Source organism: Alexandromys fortis, unplaced genomic scaffold (genome assembly GCF_014885135.2).
Source record: "Alexandromys fortis isolate MF-2015 unplaced genomic scaffold, M_Fortis_MF-2015_v1.1 scaffold_231, whole genome shotgun sequence".
NCBI lineage: Eukaryota > Metazoa > Chordata > Mammalia > Rodentia > Cricetidae > Alexandromys > Alexandromys fortis.
The window spans coordinates 1,161,181-1,186,312 of record NW_026068613.1 but is presented as its reverse complement, the minus strand read 5'-3'; the positions used below and the strand labels follow the sequence as shown (position 1 = coordinate 1,186,312).

At 39.7% G+C, this 25,132-nt stretch overlaps 1 protein-coding gene across 1 annotated transcript; it reads left to right on the top strand.

The window, feature by feature from the left end:
- LOC126495918 (olfactory receptor 6X1) lies at nucleotides 1-25,054 on the top strand. The gene is made up of 3 exons (XM_050133512.1): nucleotides 1-51; nucleotides 18,334-18,392; nucleotides 23,290-25,054. The coding sequence occupies exon 3, from the start codon at nucleotides 23,312-23,314 to the stop codon at nucleotides 24,248-24,250; it is 939 nt and encodes a 312-aa protein (XP_049989469.1). The 5' UTR covers nucleotides 1-51; nucleotides 18,334-18,392; nucleotides 23,290-23,311; the 3' UTR covers nucleotides 24,251-25,054.
- The last annotated feature ends 78 nt before the right edge of the window (nucleotides 25,055-25,132 follow it).

Below are 25,132 nucleotides of genomic sequence, written 5' to 3'. Positions count from 1 at the left end.
CTAAACTCCCCTCCTGGTTGCGCAGAGGGCTGTTGTCTGGGACAGTGATCTGTAAGTTTTTTCTTCTTTAAATAAATACCACCCTATTAATCATAACTCCAAACTGCTGTGGCATTGTTCGTGACTTACGCCTACTTCTGGCTCCCGAACGTTTGGGCTGCCGGCCGCGAGTTCGGCTTTGCAGGAGCCCTCCCTTCCTCAGCCACGGCCTGTGCCTTGTGGCGGCCTTGTGGCCTGTGCCTTGTGCATGGAGCCAGCAGTTTAATATAAATTATCACTCACTGGCTTTTCTTGCTGCAGTTCTTTATATTTTCCCTTTAGACACCTCAGATAGACTTCAAGTCCCCACACACCCTATCATCTGCCTCTCCACGTGGATTTAAACTCCACAGGCCCACGTAGTCTCTGCCTGCGTGGTTTGCTCTTTTCTGAGTCGTTTTTAAATCTCCCTTGCAAGTACAGCTCTTAAGTGGTGTGAACCAGAGCATGAGATTGCTGAAAGCTACAACCCCTCAGGGTGACTCTGTCATGTGGAGGCATACAGGGCTTCCGGGTTACTCTCCTCTACCCCTGGATTCTGGGTTTATGGTTCCGTGTATGGAATTGATTTAATTACATTTACTTTGTTGAGCAACTTGCATTTCCCAGTTTTTAACAAATACTAGGCCGACTCTGAAACAGGACCCCGTTTTCATCGTGACTTGGCAACAGTGCAACCTGCTAGATAATAGGTAATATGACAGTTTTTGTTTCCAACCTGAATTTTACTGTTTGGGCTACTAATACAATGGGTTTATATGACTATGAGGATAACTTAATTTACTGGTTACTAGGTTTTAGTATTCTTTTGCATATTCTATCATTTAGGAAGAATATGGCACTCCCAAGAACCATACTATCTTTACTAGAAACTCATGCAGGTCAGGAGATTCAGGATTCAAAAGAGGCAATAATAAAAACAATAATAAAAAGACTTGAAATGATTGAAGAAATTATTGGAGCTGGTGAACAGAGTAATAAGGCATAAGGACAGGATACAAGGCCAACACCAGCTATCAGAACTGGCTTACCCATGGTTTTAGCTGCATACCCTATACTTAATTCTGACAAAGCGTCAACTTCTAAAGGCTCAAAGGGAGTCAGAGAAGCTAGATGGATGCCAATAGCAATGAATGATCTAAAAGAAATTAAGCAGGCTATTGTTAATTTTTGTTTGCACAATGTTTATGTAAAGGAAATGATAAGGACTTGGGCTTCTAATGCTAGAGCTACCCCCTATGATTTCCATCAGTTAGTGTCTGCAGTTTTAGATAAGGGACCTTCCTTGATGTTTGGAATTTATTTCAGAGAAGAATCCAAACATATGGAACAGCAAGGAAGAGCAAAAGGTGTCTAGGTTTCCCAAGATCAAATTCTTGGTGCAGAAGAATATGCTGATCCACAGGTCCAAGCTCTTTATGATGTGTCTATGTCACCAAGCAGCTTTAAATGCTTGGAATAGGATACAAGATCCAGCAAAAAGGGTTGAATCATATACCAGAATTAGGCAGGGACAGAGGGAACCCTTTATTGACTTTTTGCAAAGATTAATTAAGGCTCTGGACATAGGGGTAACAGACCCAGAATCTAGACGAATACTTCTTGAATCTCTAGCTTTTGAGAATGCAAACATAGAATGCAAAAAGATAATTGGGCCTTTAAAGTCTAGATCAGCACCTATGGATGAATGGATTCAGCATACGATGAATGTTGAGACATTTAGCTATAATGATGAATCTTGGGTAGGAGAAGCGGTTTCCACCGCAATGAGGAGACATCAAACTGCCAGGTGTTTTAATTGTGGTAAATTAGAAACTCTATACCGACAGCTATGGAACCTCTCCACAGGACTGAACTAAGACCTCCATATATGGAAGACAGTGGTGAAGCTTGGAGTATCTGTGAGGCACCTGGAAATAGGACCAGGATCTATCCCTTGTGCATGAGATAGCTTCTTAGAGGTCATTCCCTATGATGGGTTGCCATGCTCATACTTAATTCATGGCTGAGTAAGGAGGCGCTTGGTCCTGCCCCAACTTAATGTGCCAGACTTTGTTGAGTTCCCATGAAAGCCCTTACCCACTGAGAGGAGTGGAGGTGGGGAGGCAGGAGAAGGGATGGGGGAGAACTGTGGACGGAATGTAAAATGAAATTTAAAAATTAAATTAAAATTTAAAATATAAAAATATTTTGATTCCTCTTACACAAAATACAAAGAGGTAACTACATACCCCACCTTCATAACCACTCCACTGGATTGAAAAAACTGACCAATGAAATAGCAAAACACAAAACTAAGAAACTTTCTAAAAACTGAATAGAATTAGAGATACTTATGTGAACTATAGTAAGGCACCAAAGGGAATGTACCACACTACCACTCATACATGGGATATAAAAAAGTCAACCTCATAGAACTTGAGTCTAGAAAGGTCCAGAGGCTAAAAATGGAGGTAACATAAGCATGAAGTAGATGATCAATGGATACCAAGTTACAGTTAGAAAAGAGAAGTTCTGGGGTACTACTATACAGTAAATGGTCTGCGAAAAGCTTTAATGTACTGTGCAGTTCAAAAACCTAAAAGAGACACCATATAAAACCCCTCCATCTAGCCAGATCCTTCACATACTTCTCTAAGGTCTGGCCCAATGAATCCACCTTACTTTCTCTTTCACATGACATCCCAAGTCCCCAAATCCAGCCCAGACCCCATATCCAATATTCAGCCTAGTCTGGTCACCCATGCCTGCATCACAACCCATGGGGCCCTCCCATTGCACATCCAACCTCTCCACCCAGCCAGATCTATCTGCACATTCCAGGTTTGGACCAGGATGCATACTCTGCACTCCAGTTTAGTTCTGTCTGTCCACCTGACATCATTCCAGTGTCTAAACTCAACCCAACCAAATATCTTCCTACTGCCAGAACCTGTTCTGTCATAGAACTAATGAAGTCCACATGTCCAGATCTCATCGCAAACCACAAACAATATTAACGTTCAAGGTAGTAGTATCTCCCATCCAAAATATACAAGTCCTGTAGGAATTTTTTGCCAATTAGAAATGAAACATAGATGAACTACAGCACACAAAATTTAAAAGAACAGTAATAAACTTGACCACCATAGAATCTTCATCAAGCAACTGACAAACAGAGGCGGAGATCTGCTTCAGAGCACTGGACTGAGCTCCCAAAGTCCAGTCAGCTGAAAAGTGGGAGGAGTGAGAATATGATCAAAGAGATCAAGACCATGTTGGGGGCATATACTAAAACAGTTTACCTGAAGTAATGGGAGCTCACCAACTCTAGTAAAACAGGGAAGGACCCAACATAGGAACAAACTAGTCCCGCTGAATGTGGTAGGCAGTTGTATGGCTGGGGCACACTGTAGGGCCACTGGCAGTGGCACCAGGATTTGTCCCTACTGCTTGTACTGGCTTTTTTGGAAACTATCCTCTTTGGATGGATACCTTGCTCAGCCTAGATATAGTACAGAGGGCCTTGGACCTTCCCAAAAGCAATGTGCCTTACCCTTTCTGGGGAGTGGACCAGAAGTGGAGTGGGGGGCGTCCGGTGGAGGGAAGTGGGGGGAGTGTGAGCTGAGATTGGTGTGCAAAATGAAAATAGATTGCTTGTTTTCTTTTTAATTAATTAATTAGAAAATAAGTCAATGAGTTTAAAGAAGACACAAAGAAATAGCTCGAAGAAATTAGAGAGAAAACATTTAAGGAAAATAAATGCCTGAATAATGCTTCAGAAAATAGAAACATAAGGCTGATGAAAATGATAAAGATAATCCAAAATTTGAAAATGGAATTCAATAAAAAGATAGAAACACTGATGAGAACTCAAGCTGAATGAAGACGGAAATGAAAAGCCCAAAATTCAACTAGAAAACTCAAAGGAAAGCCTGACAAGAAGAATGAGTCGAGCAGAAGGTAGAGTACCAGGAGGTCAAAGACAAAACATATTATTAAACCAAATCAGGAAGGAATGTTAAATTTGTTTTAAAACACAGGAAGGGACATATAGGAAATGAAAAAGACAAAAACCTTTGAATTTTAGGCATAGATGAGAGAGAAATAAATCCCATGCATCCACCTGCTCTCCCTGCCTTCCAACTACACTCTTCTGTCTGGTATGCTGCACAATGGTACTTCCCACGGGCAGTCTTCGCCGTGTAAGGCTTTGTGTACGTTTATTCATGCTTGTATTGACCTTTGCTGATTGCAGCGTGCTATGCCATAGAAATGTCCTCTGATTTCTTGCCTATAATGCACAGTCCTTAACTTCTAATAATTGTACCCATCTGCTAGGTTGTGCCACATTCGAGAGCCCTTCTGATGTGCACTCACCTAGAGGGTAGGGATATGATCCTGCATACATTCCACAGGCTACTCACTCTAGGATGCTTGTGATAAGTATGAACTTCGGGCCTCTGTGACGCTCTTCCACCATTGTCTCCATGGCCAAGCTTACCTGGCCTCTCTGTTCACTGTACTCACCGCTTCTTGTGATAGTCCAGCAGCCCACTCAGCATTTCTCTGTCTCATGGACTTCGTGGAGTCTGGATCAAGATGATGCTTTCAAGTGGACGAATACTGTGGGTACACATTTCTTGAGGTTTATGCTCAGCATCGCTAATAGGCAGTGAATTGCAAATGAAAACTACAATCAGATATCCCATTATCACTCTTGTTACAATAATATTGTCAAAAGACAAAAAAACAAAAGTGCTGGTGAGAATTTAGAAAGGGAATAAAGGATATAAATTCCTTATCAGTCAGCTAAGATGAATAAATTCAAGAAATGTGTTGCATCACATAATGAATAATAGAATTAATATATTTACCATGCTCTTAAAAAGTGTTAAGATGATGAAAGTATTCTGATTCTCCCAGTGCCAAAAAACAAGCTGTCTGTGTGAGCTAATGTATACATTAATTAGCTAGACTTAATAATTTTCCAACATGCACATATATGTATACATATTTCAAAATTCATATAATTTATGTCAAAGATACATATAATTTATGTCAAATTTTAAACAATGTTTTTTTAAAAGAAATGTTTGGAATTGGATTTTTTTTATTTGGGTGCTTCTGATTTAAAAAGAAAAATTAAAAAGTAAGGCAATTGGAAGTTGTGGAGGCTGGCAAGAAGGCTTAGCAAATAAAAGCATTGACCGCTGAGCTTAATAACCTGAGTTCAATCCCCAGTACACACACGGTGTGAGCTGAGAACTGGCTCCTACAAGTCTTCTCAACCTCTGCATGTTTGTAACAACACATCCAGAAGGGGGAAGGAAGAGAGGAAGAAGGAAATAAATAAATAAATAAATAAATAAATAAATAAATAAATAAATAAATAGATGGTTACAAAGCAAACTTTGTATTGTCTCTTTACAGCTGCACTGTAAGAGAAATGTAACCAAGACATCAGTGGCATAAGAGCCTTCTTATTATAGGCTAGAGGCGCTGGGTTTCTGGCACAAATGCTCTATTTCCTTGAGAGGCTTCCCCTTTGCTTCTTCATGCTATTAGAATAAGGAGATTTCAGCTGGCCTTGGTGAGCTCCCATTAGATCAGCCCCTCCGTCTCAGTGTGTGGGTGCACCCCTCGCGGTCCGGACTTCCTTGCTCATGTTCTCCCTCCTTCTGCTTCTCATTTGGACCTTAAGAGCTCAGTCCATTGCTCCAATGTGGGTCTCTGTCTCTATCTCCATCCATCGCCAGATGAAGGTTCAGAACCCTGACTGCTCTTTGGACTGGAGAGGAAGGGGGAGGGGAGTGGGGGGAGGGGAGGGAAATGGGAGGAGGGGAGGAGGTGGAAATTCTTAATAATAATAATAATAATAAAAAGAAAAAAGGAATAGGGAGATTTCAAGGAGTCAGGAAATTCTGAATTCTAAATCCCCCCCCCCCCATGTTGTAGAAGGTACCTTCTCTAACAGGAAGAGTCCTGGTATCACTCAAATCACCCAGCTTATCAAAAGAATGCACTGAGGTTGTGTTTCAAGTTCAACAATAAGCAATATTGTTTCTCTGTCTGTGTCCTCCATAGACTCAAGAGACAGACTACAGCTATTGTAGACAGCTGGTCACAAAACTAAGAATTTAGCTTTATGGGTCGCACCCATCTCTCTATTGGTTTCTGCCTGATGAAAAAAATTGAAATATTGAGAGAAATATATTGTGCATAAATAACCAATTATACTTTTAACATTTATAGGTTATTTCTTTGAAAAATAAAATTGTTGAGGAAGACTTTAGCAAGAAGTTGGCATTTGCAAACTCAGTAGCAATTTTCTGTCAACTCTCAAACTGGAAAGACACCAGGTTTTGAGCAGAATCAAGTTCATGTAAGAAAAGATCAAAGTTTCCTCTGGCAAAGAAAAGCTTTTCATGAAATGGGGGCAGAAGAATCCTTTCAGGAGTGGCCATAGTCTATAAGGAATGCAGTTCTCTAAATCTTATACATGTGTCTTGTATCCACAAATATTAATAGAGTATGGATGGTATAAATCCATAATTAGTGTTTGAATCCTATGGTATGCTGAAGGAACATGTTATTAAACTCATTATTCTTTTTTTTAATTTTTATTTATTTATTTATTAAAGATTTCTGTCTCTTCCCCACCGCCGCCTCCCCTTTCCCTCCCCCTCCCCCAATCAAGTCTCCCTCCCTCGTCAGCCCAAAGAGCAGTCAGGGTTCCCTGCCCTGTGTGAAGTCCAAGGGCCACCCACCTCCATCCAGGTCTAGTAAGGTGAGCATCCACGAAACTGCCTAGGCTCCTACGAAACCAATAGGTACAGTAGGATCAAAAACCCATTGCCATTGTTCTTGAGGTCTCAGTAATCCTCATTGTCCACTATGTTCAGCGAGACCGGTTTTAACCCGGGCTTTTTCAGACCCAGGCCAGTTGGCCTTGGTGAGTTCCTGATAGAACATCCCCATTGTCTCAGTGTGTGGGTGCACCCCTCGCGGTCCTGAGTTCCTTGCTTGTGCTCTCTCTCCTTCTGCTTCTGATTTGGACCTTGAGATTTCAGTCCGGTGCTCCATTGTGGGTCTCTGTCTCTGTCTCCTTTCATCGCCTGATGAAGGTTAATATTCAGGAGGAAGCCTATATGATTTTCTTTGGGTTCTCCTTCTTATTTAGCTTCTCAAAGAACCTGAATTATAGGCTCAATGTCCTTTATTTATGGCTAGAAACCAAATATGAGTGAGTACATCCCATGTTCCTCTTTTTGGGTCTGGCTAACCTCACTCAGGATGGTTAAACTCATTATTCTTTATGCGTGAACACAAACTACAAGAACACAAAGCCAGAAAGAGACTGGCAGTGGAAGCAAACAGCTGTTTCCTGCATACTGTCCACATAATGAATAATAGAAATAAGAGCAGCTAATGGGAACAGCTGAATATAATACTAAATTGCTACAGATTAAAGATGGAAAATCAAGATGAAAATTCTTTCAGAAAAACAAGGTAATCAGGGGTTCTGTTACATGGAAGACCTAGTCCTTGTTTAAGAACCAAATAAATGCCTTGGGTACCAGTCATGCTCCACTTCCTGTTAGTGAACTCAGAGGTGACAACAGAGGCCCTAAATTGTGGGCAACTTATCCAACCACCAGCTCTGAATAAGTCAATTTTTAAAAAGCCAAAATCGAAGTGGAAAGCAGAAAACAGAGATCTATCCCATATGGCCACATTGGGAAGATAAAAAGATCCAATGAATGACAACTTTCCCTGTATCGTACCCACCCTTACCTATTCCCTGCCCACCACTCACCCATTGTGTGGGCTTCACTCTCATCCTCTGAGGTGGTCTGATGAGTTGTTGGAACTGTGTGAAATCTTTCAGGGAGACAAATTCGCCCCTTAGTTGATGCCCTCTCCTCGCATCATGAGTTTCCTGGGGAAATTTCCACTTGGAGGCCCATTGTTTCAATAGTCTGAGAGTCAGATTGAGAGACGAAAGTGTTTCTTTACAATCTCCTCATTTCTGCCAGACCTGTTAAACCACAAGCTACAAGAGACTCCAGCAAGTCAGTATATTTTTATTTTCTTATTTGCCTCAATTATAAAATAAAGTGACTGTGTTGTTATGTGACAGAGACTAGGAAGTTTGGAGCCGATATGTGTTCCAGGGAAATTTCATTTGTAATGTAGATGCATTGTTCTAATACTTAAGGGAAAGTGTTTACCACAGCCTAGAGCATCCTGAACAGCCTGATAACAAAACATCCTTGAAACCATCCAAGCTGATGACAAAGCTCTAGGTTCCCCTTTCTCCTTTGTTTTTCCTTCCTTCTTTCTCCCCACATCCATTCAGGAAGAGATAATTATGAAAAGCTTTCTGAGTCAAAATGGAGTCACATGTGCAAAACCCTAACAAATGATTGTGCATGCGTAGAGAGAGCTAGAAACCATGAGAGAAGTATGACTTTCTGTACCCATGCATGTAGGAACCATTACAAATCCTTCTTGGAGGACTTTTACAAACAAATGACCATAATAAGAGCTTTTCCTAAGGACTTTACAAACCAGAGCCTGCTCCATGAGCTACAGGATAGCTATCCAGATGTACAGGAATACCTATCTAACATGCTGTTAGTGTGCTTTTCATGAAGAGTGGGGGAACTCCTGATATGAGAACCTGTCACCAGCCTTCTTCTATTTCAAAACAAATTATTTGCTTTCCTCTCTCTTGCATTTAAATGTTTCCTCTTGTCTCAACCTCCTTAGTTATGCTTCAAAGTATACATACCCTACATTGTAATGTTTCTTATTGTCTTTGGGTAATCTATCTATCTATCTATCTATCTATCTATCTATCTATCTCACACACACATTGTTATTTGAAATGTGTGCCCTGACGATGCTGAAGCAGTCATGGGCAGTCCATATATGGCAGTTCTACTGAACTTGTCCACATTGGGTTTCATGGTCTAAGTTGATGAGGACGTGTGACCAGGGCTCTTCCTCAACAGGGCACCAGACCTCATTACAGATCTTTTGAGTCACCATGCAGTTATTGGGAATTTAACTCAGAACCTTTGAAAGAGCAGGCAGTGCTCTTAATCGCTGAGCCATCTCTCCAGCTCCACATTATTATTATTTAGATTGACAAAACTAAGTAAACCATACATTTCAGATCAAGATAGAAGATCAGTATTGTTCATATAGAGAAAAACTCTCATCTATTTCAATCTCTCTTTATGGACTTCCTAATGCCTTCCCCACCTCCTCTGAAAAGCAATATTCATTTACATGAGGTCTTATATCATGTATATTGCTGTTTAGTGTTGACTAAAACATCCCAACAGTCTTCTCCATTCAATTCAACTTTAAAAAACCTTAGCAATGATCCAGAGTGAGGGCAGGTCATGACAGAGTGACATTCTCTGAGACAGGATAGAAAGAGATGGGCAAAGAGGGCATGTGAAGGACTGAAACCCTTTTCACTTGGAGATATGTCAAATAACGAATGAAAAGAAATATTTTTATGTAGAAAAGCCTCATAGTGAGCTTTGTTAGTTGTGCCAGGATATTTTTCTCTCATTTGTTGAGAGACTTTAACTAGAGTTAAGGGCTCCTGTCCTTGACATGTGTGTTAAGTAACTTACAAAGCCATAGACATACACATACATACATACACACACATTTTACTGTATTTTTCATTCAGTTCAAGTGTTTCCTAATAGTTCACATCATGATTTTTTTAGCCAAGAGTTTGTTCAAGATATTCTTAAATTTCTAAGAAGAAAAGTATATCTACTTAGATGCTGGGTTTTTTTTAGCTATTTCCCTATAGTTTAATTTTACCCACTGAGTCCTGGCTGCATAGTACTTCCTCCTTCCTTGTGTTCTGTGTGAATACCCTGTGACTATTTGATGAACATGTGATCCAATTTGAAGGTGAAGAGCTTTATTCAAATCTGTCAGAAGGCCTTGTTTGTCAAAGGTTGCAGTCTATCATGGCCTGGCAAGTTTTTCCAAAGCTCGACATAGGGGCTCCCTCCCCCTCAACAAGACTTCCTGCTCTCTGCCTGTCCTTATCTGGAGACTGTCCCTGAGCCTGGAACACTGACCTTATCTGAAAGCTTTCTCTAAGCCTGGATGACTGATTTATCTTTATCGTGACCCTTGGCACAGCTCCCTGCTAGAAACCTTTCCCCTGCTGCTCATATAGTAACTAAGACTTGTACCAGGAGCTCTGCTCTAGCCAAGCCCTGCTTCCACGTACAAAGCCTTATGATAAGAACTTGCCACTTGCCGGGCGGTGGTGGCGCACGCCTTTAATCCCAGCACTTGAGAGGCAAAGGCAGGCTGGTCTCTGTGAGTTCGAGACCAGCCTGGTCTACAAGAGCTAGTTCCAGGACAGGCTCCAAACCCACAGAGAAACCCTGTCTCGAAAAAACAAAACAAAACAAAACAAAAAAAAAAAAAAAAAAAAAAAAAAAAAGAACTTTCCACTTAATGCAAATTAGAATTTGTCTCCAGACTTCCCAATCCTATATATTCCTTATGCTCTGGAATAAAGTTTGAGCTAATTCATGAAAGTAATCTCCCAGAGGGCTGTATCTGTCATACCCACAGCCATGGGAACCCTGCTCCCCGCTTCTGCTCCCTCCACACTCATGGACCAAGGCAGCACAATCCAGAGGAAAAGGTGGAGCCACCCATGTCCACTAGATCAGCGCTTCTTAGACATCTTCCACTAACAGCCCTCTTTATCCTGGAAATTTTTCTGTGGCCCTGGTAAATAAGCATATAAAATGGGAATAAAACTCAAACATCTATGATAGTACATCATAAAGAAACGCAGTTTAAAATAATTCTTTGTGTACATGTAATTTTACAATTCTGTGATGATGAAAACGAGTGTGCATATTGAGGTGGATGTGTGTGCATTTCGACATCAAGAATTCAGTCTCGCCTGAGTATCATTGCAGGTGATGTAGATCACCTTCAATGCTTTTATAGTTGGTGGAGGTTCTAATCTTATAATGACCAATGCTGAGAACACTGCTTTACATAGACACCCCAAAACAAAAGATGTATGTTTCGTGCCAATGTTAAAAATTGTCAGGAAGTCTGGTCTAATCCCAGGCTAAAATTTAAGTAATTATTAGTTATGCAAGTCAGTCAACAACTCAAACAATGAGTTTTAAAATCAGACATTCTAACAGCACAATCCAAAGATTATATACTAATTTGATGTTTGCTGAGGAATGTCTTCATTTTCTATAGGTAAATCAGTATACTTCTATAGATCAAAGAACTTTGTATACCAAGAAAAGCTTTCATCACCGAGTCTCAGTCCGAGTAAGGTGTTTCAAGCAGCGTATTTGGATGCTGCCTCACACGGCAACACATCAATACAAAATATGCATGTTTCATGCTCAGAACCAACACAATGTAAAAGTAAAGTTATGATGCTGGAATGGGGAGATGGTTCAAGGGGCTTTGGAAGCAATGTTTACATTCTATATATTTAAAGACTCTTCCAGAGCATTTAATTGTCCAGCCCTTGCTTCCTGGGGAATTCTAATCAATAACATTTTGTTTCTTAAGACAAAATCTGCAGCTACTCTAAGATTTGGATTTGAGAAAAAACCAGCCTCCAGGAATATCCTAACCCACACTGTGCAGGACGAGAAGCTCAGAGCCAGTTGCCAAGGCACGCCTGCCTGCAGCTGTTGGATGGTCATTTCCAGACATTTCTAACACTGAAGCATCTTTCTGCCAAGTTCTCTTTTCCTGCCAGAATAGAAATCCACTCAAAACATCCTCTCCCCCTGATTTCACTCATGACCACTGTCCTCAAACCAGCTGCCCTAATCTTCCTTGCTATTTCCAAATTTCTCTCTTTTAATGTTTAGGCAAGTTTCAAGTAAGACTTGCCTTTTCTTCCTCTCCTAACTTTTTTCAAAATGAAAAACTAATGTAAAATTTCATAAAAGAACTGTAAAGTGGAAAATATGTGTTATTTAGAAATATGTATTTACAAATACAAATTTATCCCCTCTTGCCCAAAAGTGCCTAATTTTATTTATTTTTTTTTTTTTGCTGAATGATTCCTTTTGGTTTCAAATCCCTTGGAAAATATAGTATTGATAATTATATAAATGAATTTAATAGGTCAATGTCCTAGTTCGCTTTTCTGCTGTTATGTTAAAACACTCACCAAAAGCAACTTGAGGGAGGAAAGGATATATTGGACTTACATGTCCACAGTACAGTCTGTCTTTGAGAGGATTCAGGAAATGAACTCAAGCAGAAACACAAGCTTGGAAAAATGCTGCATATTGGCTTGCTTCCCTTTGCTCACTCAGCCTGCTTTCTTATACGACTTAGGACCACCTGTCTGGGTGACCTACCATAGGGGTTCTCTCACATTAATCGTTAATCAAAAACATGCATCAGAGACTTGCCTATAGGCCATTGTGAAACAGCGAATTCCTCAAGTTAGTCATCCTCTTCCAAGATGCTGCAAGTTTGTGTCAAATTTACCTCAACTCACAAGCACAACCAACAACAGTAACTTGTGCTCTGTGTGCAAAGACCTGTGCTATGTGGGCAATTGACGTAATGAGGTCTGTGGGGGTGTGCCTGAAAACCACCAATCCTCAAGCTGTGTTAACTACCAAAGCATATGACACTTTCCCCTTACGTATACGAGTGTTGAATTTATAACTTAGGCACACTAAGAGACCAGCAATAGCTCAGCATAGATCCTAGCAACCTCCACATTGCCTTCCACTTTTCTTATTAAGTCAAGAAGTTTCATGTTTCTATTGGAAGGAAATGCTATACAGATTCTCTTTAGAGATATCTTGATGGGTGAGCATTTTGGGGTTAAGGAGAAACTTAGTGCCAGAAAAGCTCCCAGGAATCCACAAGGATGACCCCAGCTAAGACTCCGAGCTATAGTGGAGTGGATGCCTGGATTGGTTTTCTCCTGTAATCTGATTGGTGACTATCCCATTGTTATCAGAGAGCCTTCATGCAGTAACTATGGAAACAGAAGCAGAGATCTACAGCCAAGCACTGGGCCGAGCTCAGGGAGAGGGAAAAAGGATTGTACGAGCAAGGAGCAAGAAGGGTCAAGAACATGACAGAGATACCCAGAGAGACACTGATCTGAACTAATGGGAGCTCACCAACTCTGAAACAACAGCTAGGGAGCCTGCATTGAACCAACCAAGGTCCTCAACGTAACTGTGACAATTGTATAGCTTCGTCTATTCGTGGTACTCCAAGCAGTGGGATCAGGGTCTGTCCCTAACACTTGAGCTGGCATTTGGAACTTTTTCCCCATCTAGGTTGCCTTGCCCCACCTTAATACAAAGAGAGGACTTAGTCCTATCTCCATGTAATATGTCATGCTTTGTTGACAACCATAGGAAGCTTGCCCCATTCTGAACAGAAGCAGAGAAGGAGTGGATGGGGAATGGGTGGGGAGGCAGGGAGAAGGAATTGTAGGCAGAGGTTGCTCATTCATTTCCCAGCCACCCAGACCCAATATAATCACACAAAAACTATATTAATTGCAACACTGCTTGGACTAGTAGTGTAGGCTTCTTATTAACTAACTCTTACATCTTAAATTAACCCATTTCTATCATTTTATATTTTACCATGAGTCTCATGGTTTATCAGTAAGGTTCCAGGGCAACTGTCTGCTTTGGCAGTTACACGATGTCTCCCTTGCTCCACCTTCTTTCTCCCAGATTCAGTTCAGTCTTCCTGTCTAGCTCTATTCTGCCCTGCCACAGGCCAAAGTAACTTATTTATTAACCAATAATAATAAAACATATTCACAGCATACAGAGAAGAATCCCATACCACCTCCCCTTTTCTGTCTAAATAAAAAGGAAGATTTTAACTTTAACATAATAAAATTACATATAACAAAGTAGGTATCAAGCAAGAATTATAGTTACAATATTTATATCTATCTTATCTTTTATCATAAGTAAGGAAAATTATAACTATTTATTCTTCAACTCCATTAAGACCCAAGAAGGATATAATATTACCTAAGTTAACAGGAAGTACGTTGTAAGTAACTTCTAAAACTCTAGAATTGACAGAGACATCTCACTACCTAGACAGTAGCCCAAGGTTCTTCTGTAATATTAGGGCAACCATCTTTAGCCTACAGGCCCATAGCGTCCAGCAGACTTTTCCACAAAGCAGGAAATTTCAAAGACAGTTCTGCCTATATTGTCAATTTGTCAGTAACTTTCTTCTGTGTCTGACAGACTCTTTCATGAAGAAAGAACCCCAAAGGACTGTCTCACCTTCTTTTGGCAACTTCAGCAGTCATTTTTTGTGAGTCCTGCATGTCCAGTTCATGCAGCATACCACCAAGCAGTCCATGCAAGAGCAGTTTCTTGCCCAAATGGATAGCCAACTCCATAAGGAGCCTTTTCATTGCCCATCATCCTCTTGAAGTAGACTGGTGCTGCCAGGAGCAGATGTGTCTCATTGTCATGAAAAGTCCTAAGTTCTTAAAACATTTTAAATGCCATATTCTGTTAATCATTGAAAGATTAGAAGAATACTTGTACATCTGCAATATATCTCTGTACACCTAGAAAACCTAACTAGCATGACTACAGTTTGACTATTATAGATAGCTATCTATTCACCTGTATTTCTTAATTATACATTAGATTTTTAAATGAGCTCCACAAACATAATACCTTAAACAATAACAGAAATACATATACACAGTGTAACAAAATCAACCTTAAATTTGTATCAATAAACCAAGATTCATACCAATGCAAAGTATTCATCTCCATATTATATCCCTCTTTAAAAGTAAACGATCATTTAGGGAATCTAGGCACTGTTCTCTAGACTACTTCATGCTGATTGAGGGCACTATTAATCAGGTCTTTCATGGGGTATCTAGTGTACATTTCAGCAAGCAGTCCTGAAGCTATCATGGATGTTGGGCACCAGATGTAGATGGATGCTCTAATGTAGTCCCATACTAGCTCAGAATTGAGTATAATAAAGGGATCTTTATTTAGGGGTAGACTCAGATCATAGTTCTCTGCAGTAGGGAATAGGAACCAAATCTAACGAGAGAGAGNGAGAGAGAGAGAGAGAGAGAGAGAGAGAGAGAGAGAGAGAGAGAGAGAAAGAGAGAGAGAGAGAGAGACTGTGCACAAGCATTACATCTGCATTTATAGTATAAGAGACCATGCCCAAGTGGGCTGGTATCTTAAAGGCTATTGGCTGAAGGAGTTCCCACAGCGGGGAATGAAAGGAAAGTGGAAATAGAAACTGAATTTAATTAGTAAAAATGCAGGTATGCTGAAAATTCTACTCCATATTACTTTCAGCCTATACATATAAAGTATATCTGAAACATAAGTAAACTGTTGTGTTTAAACTCAGCTCCCATCCCCAAGATATCTCATTGTGTATATGCAAGTAATCCCAAATCTGAAGCAAAATCTAAAATCCAAAATATCTCTGTCCTCAAATTTTCATCATTTGTAGGATTATGGATCTGGACACTTACCATGATTACTGTGCTTGTGCCCAAATCAACAAAACTGTAAGGAATGATGATTCTGTACAAAGTTCTTCAGAGATCTTTTTGTATCACATTTACTTATCATAGAATCACAATAACTTGTGGACATACTCACTTGGACTCACTCCATATCATCACAAAATGAACCAGAGTTATAGAATTCAGAAAATAGAAAATGAAAATCAATGTACAGATATGAGAACACTGTAGGCTCTGTAGAAGCACTAGGCTATCTTACTGCACTGTACTCCCCATAATCATCATCCAGACTCCAGGTACTAGACACAGTTGGTGCTTATTTACCAGCGGAAGACAAACTAGGAGGAATAGGAAGTTAGCCATAAACATAACTGCAACAGATGGTTCTCCCCCAAATTCAAACAAAGACATCCTAACTTTCAAAGTGGTGGTATCAAAAGCTGGGAGCTTTGTGAGAAGATAGGGCCCTTAAGGCTCATTGTTGGAATTATAGAAAAACATGACAGCTAACTTGTCTTTTCCCATGTGAAGACAGACTGAAATGGCAGGCATCTACAAACTGAGAAAGCATCTCTCACTAAGTTGGCATCTGCAGTCACCTTCTCTCGGACTCTCCAGCCTCTAGAACTGCAATAAAAAATAAGAATGAATTTGTGCTTTTTAAATGCTAACCTACTTAGGATGTTTTGCCAGAGTAATCCAGACAGATGAAAGCACTACCCTTTGATGTTGCTGGAGCAAAATGAAACAAGAATGGATCCCAAAGCGCATGACAGAGAACTGGGGCCAGATGACACTCCAGAGCCAAGGAAGATGAGCATAAAGCATCCAGGAAGGAAAGAAAGCAACCAATGGGGAAGTCGCCAGCCACCCCAGAGGATGGAAGATCTCTAAGAGGAGATATAGGAAAGTCCATGTATTACAGTTGTTGCCTGAACTACATTATTGAAGAAGCTGAATATTTCTTGCTGAATGTCAGCTATGGCCATGGAGATGAGACCAGAAAATTTTCCTCTAAAAATGTAATGGTGTTAAAAGTTTGACTCACTTTGATTTAAAAGAAAAAAAAAGACTATCAGCTTAAATAAAAATAATAAAAGTAGAGTATGAAATGTATATAAGAATATGGAAGTAAAATGAAAGAAGTTTTTAATGCACATGATGAAGGATAAATTCAATGCTTTTGTAAGATATCAAGGATCTGTCATGATCTGTCATGATAAAATATGGTATATATGATCTATCCTGCCTATGTAAAGTCAAAACTATGCTAACCAATTACAAAAAAAAATAATAAAAATGGAAAGCAAAAGACAGCTAATGTGAATGAATAAATTTTACATTTTAAAAAGTGCTATTTATTTTATGTAATTTAGATTTAATAAGGTTGTTTTATATATTTTATTGAAAATAATTTTTCATATAATATATTCTGATTATGATTCCCCTTCCCCAACTCATAAGATCTTTCCCATCCATACAATTTCAAGCCTCTCTCTCTCTCTCTCTCTCTCTCTCTCTCTCTCTCTCTCTCTTTCTCTCAATAAATAAGCAAGTAAACAAAACAAACCAGACTAAAAGAAAAGAAAGAAGAAACACAGAGAGACACACACACCTCTCTCTCTCTCTCTCTCTCTCAATAAATAAGCAAGTAAACAAAACAAACCAGACTAAAAGAAAAGAAAGAAGAAACACAGAAAGAGACACACACAAAAACTAAACCCATAAAACCCAAAATTGGAAACTATAATATACAAGCAAAAGACTAGTAAGACAAAAAATGATGAAGCAAAGGAAGATGAGACAAAAAAATTTATAAAAATACTATTGAGTTTGTATTGTGTTGACCATGTACTGCTGGGCATGGAGCCTACCTACCCTAAAGTGTGGTTAACATACCCAGTGAAATTCCATTGCAGAAAACTAATAGTTCTTTGCAAGCAGATGTCAACTGGAGATCGCTTCTTGGTTAGGGATGGGAGCAATTTACAATTCCAAACCAATTTTTCTATTTCCCTGAAAGTTTTTCCAATGATGAGTTATTTATGTTCCCTCTACCAGCTTTCTATATAGCAAGTCTCTGACTTCTCATTTATCACTTTCAGATAATTCATACAAAGCTCAAATATAACTCTGTCCCATTCACTCTCAAATTCCTCAGTACTTGATGAGTTGCCATATCATTAAAAATTTTTCTTACCCATGATTCATATGGAGTTCTTCACTTGACCAGTCATATACTATGGATTTCCAATCTTAGTGAAGTTGAGAAATTGAACATTTAGTAAGTAATAGTGTGGGTTCTCAGATGTAGATTAATTAGCTTAAGAATACAAGGACAATGGATGCCAATTAGGACTCAGAAAAGTCTGAGCTTTTAGTTTGACTTGTGAATAAACTTTTAGTGAGAACTTCCTTTTCTCCCAGGACTATCTGAAGGTCATCCATGGGGAATGGTGTCTCAGAGGAAACTAGGAAAGTACGACATTGACAAATCATTATTTTCAGGGAAGAAAACTTGGTTTGGCATGAAGTGATCCATGGTTCACACTTACTGTAAATCTTCTAAACCCTGTTGAATTTTCCCACTTATTCCCGCGATTTATGAAGGAAGTTCAATGAGGTAAAAAAATCGCTTGCTTTTAGTTCTAAAAGTGGGTTTATTTTCCTTTGTGAGAAGTAGAATAAACATTTTCTGTTGTGATTGTACTGTCTTTGTAACAAGACCCCTTTTCTCTCAGTAGAACTGTGACCAGAGACACACTTCTGGACCAGAACTGCTTTCTTCCGCAACTTCAGTGCTGTGAGTATCTATTATCTACAGAGAGGAAATGATGATTCTTTAGGATAAAGTTTTGTTTTCTTTAGAATGAAGAAATACAGTTAGCTATGCATCGATATCTTCAAGTAGAGTCTAGCAAATGACTTTCAGTTTCATACAGAAAAATCACAAGGTCCTCAAGCTACTTCAGTGCAAGTGACATTTATCTCCTGTACCACAGCAGAACACTGAATCCTTGAGTGGAATTCCAAATGGTTGTTTATTCAAGGTCTGCCTTAGTGACCTCAAGTAGTGATTATTGTTAGTTTCCCCTTATGGAATATGTTCTACATGGTGTCCTTGGTTTAAGCCTCTGTCATGTTGAAAATCTTCAAACTGACTCCATGATCAAAATCTTGAAAATTTGTCTATATCAACAATTAAAAAATTAAAATAAACAAGGCTTAGGACACTTTTAAACCTCAGCTCAAATCTAGAAAAGAAAACAAATCTATTAACACTTTTTCTTTTTTCTTCTTCTTCTTCTTCTAAGACTATGAAAAAATTTTAAAAGGGCAAGGTTCTTTATTGCAACAACAGAACCTAGAAAAAATAACACAATCTCAAGACAGCATTAAATGAGTTAAGAAAGATATGTGTACTCAGGAAATCTGGAAATGCTGGTAGCAAAAACAGAACACAGAAACAGTTTTTCCTGTTTAGAGAAAGATGGAGCTGGGAGATTTACATGCAGCAAAATCTGAATAAATAAAGAGAAGCCAGGAGCAAGCGTAGACTTGGAAACAGATTATGTAGGACATTGTTCCGGTTATGACATAACACAGGTGTTTAAAACACAAGGTGCATATCACATATAAATGCATGTGTATATCAGTCTACATAAACTTACAGAGTACTGGGGCATACTGACAACAAGCTATGCACTTATACATCATTTAGGAAATATCATTCAAGGATTTGTTCCACACTCAGTTCAGTGCACAGGTCCTGCAAATACTATTGAGACTTAAGCGCTTAGCATCTACAGATAAAGCCAAAATGATAATACAGTTCTTTAAGTGTTCAGATATAGACATGGGCAGGGCTTGTTGGAAGGATGTAGATACAGCCTCTTAGCTTGCCTAGATGTAGAAAGTTGAGGAACACTTTCCATGGAGGGGACTCCTAAACTGAGACCTAGAAGTCTAGTAGGACTTAGTCCACAATGAAGATAGTGGGGAAGGGCATTAAACCAATGCAAGCCCCTTGTGCAATATGTGGAAAGCAAAGGGGAGGATGGCTCTCTCAGGGAACTAGAGCAATGTGAGTAAACTGTGTCTACTAAGGGGATGCTATAGCGAATGTTTTAGGTGCACTGGAGATGTGTATGGTCTCTGTTGCAGCTACTCAAGTCTGTCATTACAGCACAAAAGCGGATGAGTCTGGCTGTGCTACAACAGAGCTTGTTTGCCAAAGCATGGCATTGATTTTCTGGACTTTGCAACTGAGTGATTCAGTGTGGAACACAGACTGGGGGGATAAAGAGGCAGGTAAGGCTGGAAAAGTGGTTTAGGCAAGGTCATCAATGGCCTTGAATGTTATGCTAAGAAGTTTGGGGGGGGGTCACCCTTCAGGACGTGAGTGTTTAAGCTGGAGTAGGGAAGAGGGTAGACAATCAGGAGAAAGGGATCCCAGTTAGGGTCTGTACTTGTACACAGATTAAAGACTTTAAGACATGGACAAAAAAAAAAAAAAAAAAAAAAAAAAAAACCATGAGGTACAACAAGGGGGCTACTGTGGAGAATAAGAAGCTAATGTGCTGGTCTCAGGAAAGGTGGAGGAGTGTCATTTGACTGTTCACATCAGATAAATAAAATGACTAGAGAATATAGGGCTGGATTTTGGTAAGCACGAGGAGCCAAATGTTTAATCCAGTGCTTTAACTCTGAAACCTTAACTTCCCAAAGTGGCTTTTCCTAGCTGAGTGTAGTTGTCGCTTGTGTATATGAGATAACCAGTTTTCTTCGGAAATATCACAGCAGTTCATAGGGTGCACTAAACCTTGCCCATGCAGCAGTCTGGGGAGCCACCCCCTATTTCCTAGTGTCTCTACCATCTCAGCATTCCTTCCATGGAACACTGATGCACCTGCCACTCCTGTTAAGGACCACTCCCCTCAGCGGGTACTGTCCTTCTATTAGTATCTTTTCTGTTGCCATTCCAAGATCCTCATTATTCCTGGGCCAAGTCAGGTCCTTTACCAAAGGAAGGAAGAAATGGCTCTTTCTTGTCCACACCCTGTGCGGTTACCTGGATGCTATGGTGCTGCTTTGATCTCACACAGGTATCACCTATAAACCTACTCCATAAAGTTTAACCCCACTTCACATGTTAGGGGTGAAGGTTGACATTGCACTACCTACCCTGCACCCTTGCATGTGAGTAAGACTTAAGACCCTCCCCTACAAAAGCCTCACAACTCTGTCTTCAAGAAAAGCTTGACTCCCAGCTCCAATGTAGATGGGATTCATTGCTCCAGTTGCAGTTCACAGGCATTGGATCTTTGTTCCCTCTCTGCATTCTTCTACTTAACTCTAAGGCTCAGTTTAGGCTTCTTTGTCTCTGAGAAACCTGAACTCTCTGGCCACCTGTCTCTAGAAAAGGGTATTTCTGAGTATTCCCAAAGAAACCTGCGTGTGCCTCCACTGTGTGATGTTCAGTCTCTGGATCATGTTGGAACGATCATTCAGGCCCTCTGTGTGTCCTGATTAAGTGACAAGCTCCTGAGTGGCTTATAGGACTTAAACATAATAAGCTTTTGACTTGTGGAATTCATCCATCTAATTCTCCAAATGCTGGAGTATTTACCGCTAGGACATTTTGTATATGGAGAGGCTGCCACTCTCCCCTATGTAGGAAATGAAGGCAATTCCATGTCAACACTAGATTTAAAAAATAACAAAATAAAGACCACTCGGGTAGCCAGTTGAATTGGCTATTAATGCAAAGTTGAAAATTTCTCCCTTTCTTCTTACCATTTCATGGGACATACTGGAGCTTTTGATATTACAGAGAATAACCTTGACTTGGTCTAAAAAGGACATTTAAAAAAAAATAGAAAATATTTTTTCTCCCTCAACTTGTCCGTGTTCACTCATATTAGGGAAAAACTAGACAACCCAACAATAAGCCAGAAACTTCCTCCTTCATGCTGGTTTTTGGGTGATTTAAAACTGGACAATTCATCTCATAGTAATTTACCATAAGGCAGAATATGCTCATTAACACAGGGTGTCATTTTACTGTTTCCTGGTGAACATTAGTAGGAATCAAAGAAAAATTTTTTTCTATGAATTTGCACACACAAATGGGAATGCTTTATTTACCAGTGAATGATAATTAATCATGAAACAAGGTCTTTATAGAAATGTGCTTTCCCAGGATTCTTAGTTTGGTATCATTAGCATTTGCTTATCTTTTCACTTTTATTTAGGCTAATCTCTACAGTTCTTTATCCAATATGCATGCATTATGACTATATCAAATAACTGGCCCTAGAAATTCTAATTTGGATATGTTTCTACTTCCTCAACAATCTTGTTTACTTGGTATATAATGGTTTACTTAGTCCCCTTAAAAGGAAGGACCTTAATTAGAATGTAAATTCATTAACAAATATCATTTCTAAAGCCAAGAATATAAATTATAATCACAAATACTCAAGAGACAGAGGCAAGAGGATATGCAGGCCCAGTCGACAAAATAGTGAAGACCAAGTCAGCCAATGCTAAGAGACTGTGTCTCAATCTCTTGCCCTCCTCTAAACAAAATATAAACAAAAATAAAATTAGAGTAAAAATAAATTTTAAGGCATCTTCTCTAATTTGTATCCCACCCACCTATATAATAGCAATGATTTTTAGTTATTTTCATAAACACACATAAGATGGGATTCCTTCACTATAGATGTACTCTATACAGAGTCTGTGCTGGGGACAGAGCTTGGGGTAGAGCACTTGTCTACCATATACCAGGCCCTGGACTCAAAGCTCAGCACCAAAAAAAATACTTTTCTTTGAGAATGTAATACAGGTATAAGAATTAATTTCTTAGTTATATATATATATATGTATATATATATTTCATTGTATACATTATGCACTATTCACTAAGTATATATGGTTTGTTGACAGATAAGATATTGCATTTATAATTCTTACTTTCATAAATATATGATGGTAAAAACACTATTTTCAAGTTTCCTTTTAACATTTTTAAATTCTATTAAAAGTTGGTTTGGAGCCAGCTAGGGTGACTCAGCAAATAGAGGTGTTTCACAAGCCTAATGGCCTGCCTGAATCTGCAGAACCCACACAATCAAAGGAGAAAAACAATTCCCACAAGTTTTCATCTGACCTCTATGTGTGCCCTATGGCATGCAAGGACATACGTTCATACAAAAATATATGTAATTTTAAGGATTCAAATTTGGTTTAGGTGCTCAAAGAACCAGCCAAATTATCAACCAATAAGGAAGTTGTGCCTACTGGGTATGTATGTATGGAGCGGGAAGGACCTGAAATACAGTTATATCCTGAAGGAGCATAGATGCAATATTGTTGTTACTCTAACTCTCCTGGACTGTACTCAATTCCAGGGAGCAGGCAGGAGCTGTGACTCAGTGGTGGAGGGTTTGTCTAGCATGCACAAATCTCTGGATTACATTACCAGCACCACTGAATGAATGAATAAATTAATGAATGAATAACAATAAATAGCAAGTTATTTTAAAAGCCCAATTTTCTATTCTTCGTAAGAGATGTATTTAAGATGTAAGCTATAAAAGTAAACAGTTAAAAAAACAATAACTCTTAAGTAAAATTTATTATTATTATTAGCAGTAGTAGTAGTAGTATATGATTCTGCTCCATCCTTGCAGTCTTCCTGGGAGATCAAAGGACATGAGAAACGGCACTGCAATCACAGAATTCGTCCTCCTAGGCTTCCCAGGCATCCAAGGCTTCCAAGCCCTTCTCTTCATGGTGATCTTTCTCATCTACATATTAACCCTTTCAGGTAATGGACTCATTATTTTCCTTGTCTGGGTTGAGCCCAGGCTACAAACTCCAATGTACTTCTTCCTTTGCAACCTAGCCTTCCTAGAGATCTGGTATACCACCACCGTCATCCCCAAACTGCTGGAAACCTTTGTGGTACCAAAAACAGTCATCTGCACCACCTGCTGCCTGCTGCAGGCTTTTTTCCACTTCTTCCTGGGTACCACTGAGTTCTTGATCCTAGGCACCATGTCTTTTGACCGCTACCTGGCCATCTGTAAGCCCCTCCGTTACCCCACCATTATGACCAGCAGTCTCTGCATGCAGCTGGCCCTCAGCTCCTGGCTAGCGGGCTTCACCATCGTCTTTTGTCAGACAATGCTGCTTGTCCAGTTGCCGTTCTGCGGCAACAATGTCATCAACCATTTCTACTGTGATGTGGGTCCCATTCTGAAAGCTGCCTGTGCCGACACCAGCATTTTGGAACTACTGGGTCTCCTGGCAACCATCCTCGTGATCCCAGGATCACTCCTCTTTACCATCATTTCTTACGTCTACATCTTATCCACCATCCTACGGATTCCTTCAGCCTCTGGCCGCCAAAAGGCTTTTTCTACCTGTGCCTCTCACCTGACAGTTGTCTCTCTGCTCTATGGAGCTGTCTTGTTCATGTACCTGAGACCCACAGCACACTCTTCCTTTAAGATTAATAAGGTGGTGTCCGTGCTAAATACTATCCTCACACCCCTTCTTAATCCCTTTATTTACACTATTAGAAACAAGGAGGTGAAAGGGGCCCTAGGAAAAGCCATGAGTTGTCCAAAAGCTCATCTTGCAAAGTGAAACCTGCAACACATCAAATTGAGCCTAATGTAGACTTTAATGCAAGGACTGATAGTGAGGCAAACTTGTAGAAAAGTTTGACAAAATCTCTGCCTATGACTGACCTCAGCCCTCTGCATGTGTGTGAGAGTTGTGTAGCTTGGTCTCTGTCGCCAGCGCTTAGCTGGCCTTTGGGAATCTGTTCCCCATGCTGGATTACTTGGCCCAGCCTTGACACAAAAGGAGGGCTCTCAATCCTGCCTCAACTTGACACGTCATGTTTGTTCAAGTCCATGGGAGGCCTGCCCCTTTCTGAATGGAGGCTGAGAAGTGAAAGGGGAGGTGGCAGATGGGAAGTGGGGATAGGAGGGACAGGAGGAGAGCAGGGAAGGGAAACTGTGATCAATATGTAAAATAAATGAAAAAATGTTATTTATAAAATAAAGCAAAAATCTCCCCTATATACCAGAAGCGTTAGTACAGAATTATCCCCAGACAGAGATATGAAAAAAAGACAAAAATATAATCTCCTATCAGAGTTAGGATCTCCATTAAATTTTATAAAATGAATTTGTATTTGTTATATATAAATGAACTTGGATTTCTCCTTAAAGGAGAAAAGTCATCTAAATTTTCATCAAAAAAAAATGTCTTGATTCCCTAAGATGCATGAGGCAGAACTCAGGACTTTCTTAATTACAAGCTAATTAACAAGTGAAAAGAATGAAGTCAGAAACAAATGTCAGTCAGTTTAAAAGTATGTGAAGAATCCTGTTTCCATCTTTTATTGATAACTGGGATTTCTGAGACAACATAGAGACAGAAGGCAGGAAAGAGACAGGGATCTGACCTTAAGGGACAGGGCTGTACTTGTTAGCACACACAGTGAGAGGCAACCTCTCG